This window comes from Lepisosteus oculatus, chromosome 12 (genome assembly GCF_040954835.1).
Source record: "Lepisosteus oculatus isolate fLepOcu1 chromosome 12, fLepOcu1.hap2, whole genome shotgun sequence".
Classification (NCBI taxonomy): domain Eukaryota; kingdom Metazoa; phylum Chordata; class Actinopteri; order Semionotiformes; family Lepisosteidae; genus Lepisosteus; species Lepisosteus oculatus.
The window spans coordinates 36,072,585-36,084,788 of NC_090707.1; the positions used below are offsets into that span (position 1 = coordinate 36,072,585).

Here is a 12,204-nt window from a genome sequence, read left to right on the forward strand (position 1 = left end):
AGTTAATCCTCCTCTAAATAGGAAAGTAGGGATTCAAAAACAAGAAAGTCGAGATACCTACAGTATGCATTTCAGAAAGCTCAGAGGGCGATTTGGTTAAAATCTATAGCAGAATGTGGTGCATAAACAAACCACAACAGAAGCATCTCTCTGAAATGGGCCAGATTTAGTTATTTAAGTGCCCATTGCTGACACGTTTCAAGCATTCTCAAGCAAGTTTACTGGAAACCCACATGCACAGAGTTATTCAGCCTCCACGAACAAATTCTTCACACTCCTATAGCTTGAAAGGGGGCTCGACGAGCATTTAGAGAACGAGGTCGTTTTAACCTAATTTACTACAAAAAGCATTCGGAGAAGGTGCACGTTCCAGCAAAGCACTTTTGAGACGGCCACCCGGCATAGAGACCTTATTGCTTCTCTCGGCAAATGGCTTTATGATGCCGATGTGTCTACATCTCAGCCAGGGAGGTTTTAGGAAGATTAAAATAAAAAAGCAAGGCTTTTTAGACCATCCTGCTAATTAAATATGTCAAAGCTCATAAAGAAGTATTCTGTAGCTTTATTAAGCAATGTGCCATTGAAATCGCCACGTCAGCAGGGCATTCGGCGCACTGTCAATAAACATTAGGCAGCACATCAGTAAAACGAGAAAATGGATTGTCTTATTAAACATATTATTACTCCTGTTGACTATACTGGCTGGAAAATCACAGAGGCAAACGAAATATGCCCCCAATTACTCATGCTGCCATTTAAAATTCCTTTTGTTGTAAAGGGTACAGAACAAGATCGCTACGTGTTACTAATACCCAGATGGAAAGGAAACCAATTGCATTCCGTGAGACCAGTTTCAATCATAATATAGAAAGTAAAAGAAAAGTAATAATATACTTGTACTTATATAGTGATTTTCATCCTCAAGAATTACACTCTACATACAGGAAGGGACCCATTTCATCCAGCACTACAGCCATTCTGCTAACCAGGTGGTGGGGGGGAAAAACAAAACTTTGGCAGAAAATCTAAGTAAACTGTGAATCCTTTATTATACTGAAACTGCACTGGCTTTTATTTTTACTAGTAGCTGATGGAAACTGTATTTGGGCTTTAATAATGTCGTGTAGTCTGATTCTTTACATCTGAAAGCTAACATTCTCCAGAGCAGCTGGGAGAGTTCAGTTTAAAGACTCAGGCCAAGTCTAATACTACAGTCACTGAAAAGCCATTAAGCAACTGTTCACTCGCTGACACTTCTGCCTGTGTTATCACAGCGTGGCAAGCCAACAACTGACTGTTTCTTTCCTTTATTAGACAAATCAGACATAAACACTTAGCAAGGAAATAGCGAGACAGAATAGAGATATACAGTAACTGATACAATATACATTGAAACTAATGAAACAATTTTGAAGTCCTGTGAAAAAAACATGGAGAGTAGATCAGGATTCTTTTATAAAATGAACTGGTTAAAAATGTTACCTCCATCAGCCACACAGAAGGATCTAAACCATAGACTCAAACATGAATTAAGTGTAAAATCAGATTAAATACAGAGCTTTCCAAGTTTACTGTTCTGCATGTTTCATAAACAGTTACTCATGCGCACAGCTTGCCTGGATCTGAACACAGCCCCTGAAGACAAATATAAGTGAAAGATTTTCCAGAGCAGTTGGGAGAGTTCAGTTTAAAGACTCAGACGACCCCTACTACTATAGTTACTGAGAAGTCATTAATATTTAATTGTCATTGAAAGTAATCAAAATAACAAACATTATCGGCGAGTATACATGTCACGTTCTTCAATCGAATAGGGAGAAAATATACAAAGTCACAGCTTCTGAAAATAAAAAGCATTGTATTCTAACTGCCAGCAGCCATATTACCCTGCAGCTCTCAACTGGCAGCCAACTTAAGGTAAACAGGTTTGAGCCTGGTCAGCACCTGGATGGGAGACCTCCTGGGAAGCTATGGTTGCTGCTGGAAGTGGTGGTAGTGGGACCAGCGGGGGGCATCCACCCTGCAGTCTGTGTGGGTCCTAATGTCCTGGTATAGTGGCGGGGACACTATACTGTAGTGGGAGCTGTCTTTAGGATGAGACGTTAAACCGAGGTCCTGACTCTCAGTGGTCATTAAAGATCCCTGGGCATTTCTGCATAAGAGTAGGGAGTTATCCCAGTGTCCAGGCCAAATTTCCACCCTCGGCCTTTACCGTGGCCTCCAAATTGTCCCCATGTATGATTGGCTTGCACTTGCCCTGCGATGAACTGGCATCCTGTCCAGGGTGTACCCTGCCTTGCGCTTGTTGCTTGCCGGGTAGGGTCCGGCTTCCTGCGACACAGTATGGTATAAAACAGGTAAATGACATGACATGTATTCTAACTAAATTTGCAATTGGGACCTTGATACTATCAAGCAACTGTCCTAGTATTCCCACTACCATAGGCAAACGACTGTCCTTCTACACAGAATCAGATTGCGTTACATAACAAGCCAGAGCTATAAGTGAGAAGAGGCCACTTGGCCCATCCAGTCTGTTTGGCGTCAGGTTAAGGATTCTGGAGATGTTTCTCGGCCCTCAGTGATGTTTCCATCAAACAAACTTGTCACTTAGGCTCTTTGGGTAGCTGTCTCTAACAGTGGCAGACCACCAACAAGCTATCGCACTCTACATCAGCAGATGGAAACCCTGATGCAGATCTTGATCTGATAAATACAGACACTTGCACTTCATTTTCGGCAGCAGGAACATCATCAAAGGGTTATGAGTGTTAACGACACTAGAGGGTGTTGAGAACCAAAGACTGGAAGACCAACTTCTGATTATCTTGTCATGATCTCCCATTACTGATCCTTTGGAATGTTTTAGGAGCCTATGATTTTTTCTTATTGGTCCCAATGACGTTTTTAAGCAAAACGTTCTGAACTGTATACTTTAATGTTAATTTCATTATATGTCTTAAGTTTCTTTAGCAAAATACTGTATTATAGAATGCAGATAAATATGCTGATACATACTGTAGGAGACACCAAAATCATGCCCATTCCCAGGGATAAATTTCATGTTTTCATGCAATTAACAGTTTGCTTTAATTATAAAGAGAAGGCTCACTGTGAACAGTGTGACAGGTTAGTTTGATTGACAATTGAGTGCACAGAACGCTCAGCCAAAGCCCTGTTCACCGATTCGATAGCACTGCATATTAAGTACAACTGAAACTAACTTAAAATGGGCTGCATCTGCAAACTTTTTAGCTTCAAAGGAGCTTGGCAGTCTTTAAATATTTAATACATGCTCATGTTATGTTACAGTGCCTTAGAATATGTATATTATTCCCTATTTAAACATTATTAACAATGAAAATCAGCCATTTCGAAATATAGCTGAAAAATACAAAAAGACCATGCTGAGAATTCTCCAGAAAGAGACATGCTGTAGACATAGTACTCATCAACGAGCATCATCTTCGAGCAAAAGCAATATATGATCTAATAATGCCCCTGCAGATTGACAAATATTAATAATAGAACTTCATATCTGGGTAACCTTTTTAATTTCAATCCAAATATTCAACTTACCTTGCTGAAACTCCTCACGCCTACTACGTTAAAGTCATGCTGCTCAGGTAAAATGTGAATAGAGTTAACGTTAAGTTACCTATAAAAAGTTACCACCAGTTACATGAAGCCAAGACTACTTTGCTATTAGTTCATATGAAAAGTGAACAGAAGTACAGTACCAGTCAAACGTTTGAGCACACCTGCTTGAAACCAGGTTTTTCATGATTATCTGTGCTTTAAATTGTATAAACCTGTCTCTAAACACTTAATATTTAATTACATGAGATGTGTACTTATAATCTTAAGTGAACTGCATTGAAAATGTTAATCAAACCACATCTACTGTATGATGACCTCCATTCAAGTAAACAGCAGTAACTTGAAATTACTAACTAGATTAGCTGGGAGGGGTGTTCTTTAACACACATTATAGGAAATAAAATATCTAAACTTTATAGTTTTGCAACATGAAGCTATTTTTAAACACATTGCCTGATGCAAGATCACATGCCACAATAGAGGTATACGCCAAGAAACACTTACACAAGGCATGACTTGCCTACAGCAAACGGCCTGGAAATGTGTGCCAGACTCCCCAAAATGTTTTCCAGACAAGTAGGACGCATATTTTAAAGTTGAGCACCGCATGATTCATCAGTCTGTTCAATTAGAAACTCGGTTTCCAACTTTAAAAAAAATAATGAACTCCAATAAAAAGCGCACAATATGAAAAAGTAAAATAAACACCGAGTGGTGAGGTTAGAAGAAAGCAATTAAAAATCCATCATAAAAGGGTGGGAAGTGTTTTAATTTATCTTAATTATATTCTTAAAGGGGGGAAAAAAACTATAAGGTTGGGTTGGATTTAAAAACTCGAGACTGAACTGAGACATTTTTTTTTTTAACAATTGGGATTACTGGAAAAACATTTTGCAGATAATAAAGAAACAAAGAACTCTGCTCCTTTATTATCATTCTACCTAGTTGTAGAATGCAACGTCAAACACTTTTGTTACTCTCCACACACTAGCCTTAAAAAAGCCTTTATAACAGGAACCTTTTCAAACTTAATTTTGCTTTGTTTGGTTTCTTCCTCACATTTGTCCAGGTAACGGAAAGATTTTGGAAGCTCAATATGTAGAATATATCAATCTATGCATATATAAAAAAGACGATTACTACTGGAGAGAGTTACAATAATCTGCAACCTATCCTGGAAACAGTCCATTGCAGGGCTCATACAACCAGGGAGCGCTTAGAGACACTAACTGGCTTACAGTAGGCTACACACCTTTGGAAGGTGGGAGGATGCTGAAGAGAAAAGTGATGTGGATATGAAGTGACCACGCTTCCTTACAGAAGGTGCCACAGTCCAGAATGAACCAGGTGCTAAGAGCTAAAAGGTACAAGCGCCACAGGAGGGCCCCAGTATGTACACAAACAGATACGGTCTACACAAAATATATCTACTGCATAACGTATACTACTGCAGTATTGAAAAGGAAAAGATTAATTCTAATTAATGCAGAAGTAGGTTATCCTCAAGCCAGAAGCGTGAGTTATAGTCAGGGTATAGTAGTTTATCCATCAGCAGTGGCACTAAATTGCAAATGACTTACGGAGGTAGACAAAAAAAAATTGCACAGTCTGAAGTATTGCAGGCTATTTCTTTTCCCTTCCTATTCTTTTCCAGACTACATCTTGTGGGCAGTTTTCAGAGACTGCTATAAATGACTGCGTTCTGCTTGCATGTCGCTCTGCGCGCCGCCAAGCATTAAGTCCTAATTTATCACAGAGAAATTTGGAGACGTCCCATGCATTAATTAGAGCACTCCTCAATCACCACTCTTCCTGGTAACTGGATGCAGCTGTTACTTGCCTTGCCTGGGCTTTTTTCTTTACCGCGAGAGTTACAAGAAAAAAAAATGAATTCCTTACCTGACTGCGTCCCTGCCAAAGATCCAACATTGCTTTCATCTGCCACTGCAAAAATAAGAAGCAAGAGGACACCACAGGCGGATCAGAAAAAAAAAAGAAAACAACTTTCAACTCAAGTTACCTTTTAACGATGGATAATTGCAGACACATGGCAGAACGTGTAACCTTGATCGATACAACTCAACTGCAAAACCTTTTTTCAAGTCTAAGGAGGAGTCTCACTTTGAGCAAACCTTTAAGAGTTTCTCTTTTCTCCGCTACTTAATTGCTGTTTCTAGACTACAATGTCAATCTAGCACCCATTTGACCAGTTAAAATATTTTTTTTTTGCACCTACTCAAGTAGCAGCAGTGAATGGCAGCCATTCAGGAGATGTGACCTGCATGCAAGCTGGATTCTCACCCTGTTTTCTTGCTTTGTAAACTGTTAAATAAAACATAAGGTGGAGCAAAGTCGGCTAATGCTGAGGTATTTGTTTTTTATCAAATTAAGAATGGAGATCAGGGACAGTCTTCCGCCTGCAGAGCACAGACGCTACTGAATGATACAGCAGTTCGGCTGTGGATACAAACTTACATGCCTGCAGCAGTCTAATATCCCTGGTAAATAAAACTGGATATCTATGGTCTTTTCTTAGAGGGGGGAGGGATTATAAGAACTTAAGAAAAGTTACAAACCAGAGGCCATTCAGCCTATGTAGCCTATTAGGTTGCTAGAAGCTAATCGATCCACGAATGTTATCCAGATATTCACTTACATAAACTAACGTGGCTGGGTAGCTTGGTGCATACTCCCACAACCCTTGGTGTAAAGAAGTGCCTCCTGTTTTCAGTTCGCACTTCCACTTGTTCCCCCTGGTTCATTTGCAACTGGCATCATCTTTACATGGAATACACTTTACACTACAAAACACGTATTAAGTCATTACTTGATGCAGATTTCAAAAGGTAGCAAATACAGAATGCAGAGGTGTTTGTGCTTGCTCCTTTTTGTGCTTTGGACTTTGCCAGGGATCCATCATCTTTATGAACACGGCTGATCATTACAGCAAGGCATTTTTGCGTTTCTTTTCAATTCATCATTCATTCAAAATGATACAGGATGTAGAACTGTAAATCTAAAATCCAAATGTAAATGTACAGTATACGTTTGCCCTGGAACAATACACTCAATGCATTCGTGTTTTGGTTCGGGGGAGTTTGGCACATAAATAAATTGTTGTGTCTCAGCACGGCTGTATTCTGTGAAGAATGCAGGGTGGATTACAGCTCGGTGCTAATCCAAAGAAACAGGATTTAACTGGGTTAGGAGTGACAGCTGCCAGAAGAATATCACCATGGGACACAATAATAGGTTTTCATTACACTGCAATTTCTTTTAAATAATCTGTTTCATTTTTTATGAGGTCGATTTCCCAGAAGAAGGGAGGGAAAAACGAAATGAAACGCTCGGTGGTAGTCAGATGACCCCCTCGCCTCCAGAACATTCTGAGGACTGCACAACGGAAGGGGGGTTTCACGGAGCAGTTGGTCTTTCCTGGCTCTGCCTGGCGAACAGCAGCAGTGGAGCACAGCAACAAAACCCGGAACACATCCTCCCTCTCTCCGTCTTCAAAAGCCCAGAACGCACGGGGATCATTTTAAGCTCGATATCGCCATCGAGCCTTGCCAGTCACTAGGCACCCACATTCCGGTCGGCGGTTTAAAAAAAAAAAGACAGCAGCATCAAATAGTTGCAAATGACGCGGTTTTTCGGGATCCAAAAAGAGGGTTAACAAAAAACAGAGACTGTTTAAATTAAAACACTTTGAAATTCCAGTCCTTTGAAATAGAGTCAAAAAAAGGCATCTAGGGGCTCTCTAAGTCCGTGTTAAATGAAATCTACAATTCAAAATTAGTGGGATTTATATTAAAGCGGGTTCTGATTTTTCACCCTTTTTTGTTGCTTTGAATTTCGGAGTCCCTCAAGCTCAGGGTCCCATTACTCTCACAGCTGGCTGGGTGGCTGAGTTCTTACCAGTTTAGAGGGGGATTTTCTGGAATCCTAAACCATCGGCTTCGTGTCCAAGAATTTCGCCATTTTTCGCCCACAATTTGGAGATCAGGTACAGATTAAGATGATACGGAACAAAAATGCCAAGGTGAAACATCTAATTAACAGAGTGCATACAGTACATTCTCGACTCGACTATCAATTTCTTATTCAATAAAGTCTGTTTATGGAACTTGCTACTTCTCTTAAGCAAACGTTTACAGTTTGCATAGTACTGTACCTCTCTGGAGGCTCCCAAGTTTTGCAACTTGTATTAATCAAACTCTGGGGATTTATGCGTGAACTGGATTAAAAGGGCTATCATTTCCACTGGTGGCAAGAAGGGACAGGGAGAGTACAACACAGGGATCAAATTATAACTGAAAACAAAAATCTGATGACCCCCACCAAGGAAACAAAAAAGTCCCAAACAAAGGTCCTCAACATAAATCTACTTTAGTAATTAAATGGAGTGAAAATGCTGTGCCTATAAACCGCAGGCTGAGGATGTGCTTGGATAAGTATTCTTTGGAATGATCCATGAAGGGACGTCTATGATTCTTCCTTTATCTGGCAAGTTAGCTCTTTAATTTACCTAATTTCCCCTCAGCTGAGATTTACAGTGTGGACATTTTTTGTCCCAGAAGATTAGTTTTCCCTTTGAAGAGCAGGGATGGATTCAGCACAGCAGAAGATGGATAGAAGAAGATCCTGTGGCCGATGCCAATCAATGGTTTAAGCAGTTGCTGAGGAGGCCCTGCCCTAATCTTGCATGCTGGCCGGCCCTAATGGCTTTTTGTGCTGTTACCCATCCTCCCTCTGCTCTCTGCTCCACCCTGAATCTACATCACGCATGGGACAAATGGGGACAGGTGCTTTATTTCCCTGCTGGACAGACGGGGGGGCCGTGTCCCTGTTAAGGTATTTGGAACATGTTCAAAGCCAGCCTGGAGGAGATTTCTGCAGCAGAGTTATCTACATAAGATCACTTTATTGGCCATATACAATTTCTTGTATTAGGAATTTGTCTTTTTGCATACCCCAGCTTGCTCTCCATGAGACACACAGACAGGGAGAGAGAAGCTTGGGGTCAGAGTGCAGGGTCAGCCATTTATATGGCGCCCCCTGGAGCAGCTGGGGTTAAGGGCCTTGCTCAGGGGCCCAACGGAGTAGGATTCCTCTGCTGATTTGAACCGAGATGGATATTTGAACATCAATATATTACAGAATTCATTACTGCAGTTCTTGGATAAGGAAGAAAAAAAGTTCTTATCTCGAGAGGTTTTCTAGCTCGATAACGCAGCACTGAGACAAGTTATCAGGATGCTTAGGAGAGCTTTTTTTTGGCAGCAGCCCTACATTTCGCAGATTCACGGTCTACTTGTGAGAGAACTCCACAATTTCACCACCGTAACTAATTTCCACTGATAAGTGAAAGACGTTACCTTTTGATAACCTTACTAGTTTTTACTTTACTACTCATGTTACCACTGTTAAATTTAAATGGAATGTTACTACTTTTTAATTTAAAACCATGTGCACACACAGATGAACAGCCAGACAGAGTTGTAGACATATACCACTATTATCCCCTTACCAACTATATTTCTACATGAGTAGTTCAAGTAGGTAGCCGCGTCAGCAGGCGTAGGCTTATTAGTAAAGGTTCATTCCACGCTGAAAAGAGAAGAAAAGCACAGCGTTTCGGCTGTGGAGCCTGTAAGTGTCAAAACAAAACGGGCAGCAAACAACCACAGTCGAAACGTTGTGTTTCTTTTCTTCTCTTTTTAGCATGGAATAAACCTTTACTTGTTCCTATATTTATATATATTGCCCGTATATTGACTATATATGGGAAAGACTGTTAAACTTTACTTGACAATATCTCAACCAAGGCTCATTCATTCCTGCAGGTAACAGTTGCAGTGTCTTTTGAACCGACTAAATTAAGACACGGGATGTGAAAGATGCCATTCCTTATGTCTGAGAGTCAGACAGATGGACAGATAACAGGTTTAGACACACAGGCTGACAAGCAGGCAGGAGTAGCAGATGAGGGGGGGGTATTTCATAGCACTTTACAAATGTACGTTTTCGGACACATACAGTATCTATCATCAACTTGTGCTATTTTTGGCAGCGTGGTGTGCAAAAGCCAGACTGTTCCTTCAGGAGTTTATACACAAAAACTCAAGGCCAAAAGATAATCAATTTCCGATGGCCTTCCAAAACTTCATTTCCTAGGAAGTGTTTCTGAAATAAAAAGTGAGAGACATGTCCCCGGTAATGAAGCACAATCAGTCGCCCTGCTGATGCATCACGATGAAGGAAACCCAATATGGAAACCTAATGAACTGTAATTGAAAATCTGCTGCATCCAGTGTTTTAATAAAATGAGATATTCCTCACTCTGTCTCTAATGAAAAAAAAAAAGTTAATAGGGTCATCCTTAGCTAATATCTGGAAATGTGCTGCAGTATTCAATTTTATAGTGTGCATTCAATTTTTTGAGCAATCAAACCATCAAATCCATAAAACGAATGACTACCAACTTCTAGCATTTTCAGTCTCTTTCCTGCTGGCTCCCAGTCTCCTTATAAAAGCTTTTTTCTACTTTCAAACAAAAGCACTGCATCAAACATTAAACCCTGTACATTTCTTCTTTCAGAAAGAGGCACCAAACCTGTACACATGAATCCTGCCTGTTGTGCATTTATACAAATACAAAAAGCGGGGAGATGGTTTATAAATGTGAACATACTGTACGGCCAATGTGTGAAAGTTTCACAGAAGCATCCACAGTTATAGTAATAATGGGATGGAAATCAGAGGTTAACTGAAAGCAGAACATCCCAAATGTGTGAAAAAAGCAACTGTTGACTCTCAAGTTGGATGCAACAGTGTGACAATGTTTTTTTTCCCCCAACTCAAAAAGGTCTTTGCACAGTGGCACAGTGGTTGACACTGCTGCCTCGCAGCACTGGGATCCTGGGGTCACTTCCAGACCCAGGGAACTATCTGTGTTGAGTCTGTTATGTTCTCCCTGTGTGCAAGGTTTTCCTCCGGGTGCTCTAGTGTACTTCCACTGTTCAAAGACATGCTGGTAGGTTAACTGCCGCCTGGCCCTGAGGGTGTGTGCATCAGTCAGCCCTTCGATGGACTGGCATCCCATCCAGGGTGTACCCTGCCTTATGCCTGCCACTTGCTGGGATGCTCCCCTGTGACCCTAATTTGAAAGAAGCAATGGATGGATAGATCTCTTTGCTTTAAGGGCCCTGTTTTGTGGATTCTGGATACAAGCGATGCCAAAGACCCAGTGTGATAAATAATCCTCCATCCATCATCAGGAAGCTGTTTATATCTGGTGAGGCTTGCCGCAATCCTGAGAGACCGAGGCATGACTACACCCTGGATGGGATGCCTGTCCATTGCTGCACTTATACACATGGACAATTTCTAAATACACCAGTTATTCCAGCTGGCAAGTGTCTGGGAGACGGGAGTGAACTGGAAAGCCTGAAGACAATGCAACTGAGCACAGGGAAAACTTGGAGACTACACACAGGAACCCCCTCAGCCCTGAATCAAACCTAGGACCAAGCCGAAACCTCCTTTTCAGATTCCAAATTAACACTTAAAATGATTAGATTATAAGTATATAGCTACCTCGCCTAATTAAGACTTTTCATTTCAAATACCACACGCAACTTCAAACAACAAAACAGAATGTGTTTTCAAAGCCTAGCTTTAATTTGCTTTGTTTATAATTGCCCTACACAGGATCCCCAAGTTCTTTCAAAGCATTGTGCAGAAAATGACTGTCCTTAAGCACTAAAAAAAAAAGAACAGAATTTTTGGAACAATTTGTCTGTCCACAGGGCCGATTTGGCTTCCTGTAAACTCCTGTTAGCTTCCTGACATTTTTTGATAACCGAGTTAAGGAGAATAACACACAGAAGTGTTTGTTAAAATGCTGTCATGCAATTCAGATTTGTTGTTAGTCTGGATCAAATGCGGCTCAAATTGAACTCCCCCAGCTCCATTATTAAATTTGCTTTATTTTAAAGTCCAACACAAATTAATTGTATTATAGCTGAGTGCCGCATTGATCTGGGTTTATATAACATGCACTTACGTCTGTCAGTTGCCATTTAATATCAAAAAGAGATTACTTTTGTTCCTAAGTGTTTTTTCCCCATTTTCCTCTAAAATAAAAGGCTATAGAAAAATACTTTCATCAGATTGTTTTGTGTCTGAAGTACTAGACATAAGACAAAGCCCAAAATGTCTTTCAACACGACTTCGATCTTGAAGCTGTAGAACCCTGAAACTCCATTTGCTGCCTCATTAAATATTTTCCTCACCTGAATATTTTAAATATATACATTCACACTTTATTTACACTCTTTCACTGTCTGCGGCACCCGTCTGGTATTTTCCATACACCTGACAGGTATTGGTATTGGTAAGTAAATCAAAACCCAACAACAAAAAACACTTCTTTACTGAAAAATGGAGATCCGTATCTCAAATGCTTGTTGTCCTTACCAAGGTCCATACTTTTGGAAGATTTCACATTGCGGTGCTCAGACTCCCTTTGTAGGTTTGGACTCGTCTGCCACTCAGGACTGTAACAAGGTAACAGAGGTAACAAAACATTAAGGAAATGGAATA

General features: G+C 40.5%; 1 protein-coding gene across 4 annotated transcripts in view; it reads right to left on the reverse strand.

The window, feature by feature from the left end:
• pard3bb (par-3 family cell polarity regulator beta b) overlaps nt 1–12,204 on the reverse strand; it is a 313,361-nt gene that overhangs the window by 134,182 nt on the left and 166,975 nt on the right. For all 4 annotated transcript variants that reach the window (XM_015359593.2, XM_069196274.1, XM_015359591.2 and 1 more), the window contains 2 exons: nt 12,079–12,158; nt 5,500–5,544 (listed from right to left, as the gene is read on the reverse strand). In XM_015359593.2, coding sequence (XP_015215079.2) covers nt 5,500–5,544; nt 12,079–12,158 — 125 coding nt within the window. The remainder of the gene's footprint in view (nt 1–5,499; nt 5,545–12,078; nt 12,159–12,204) is intronic.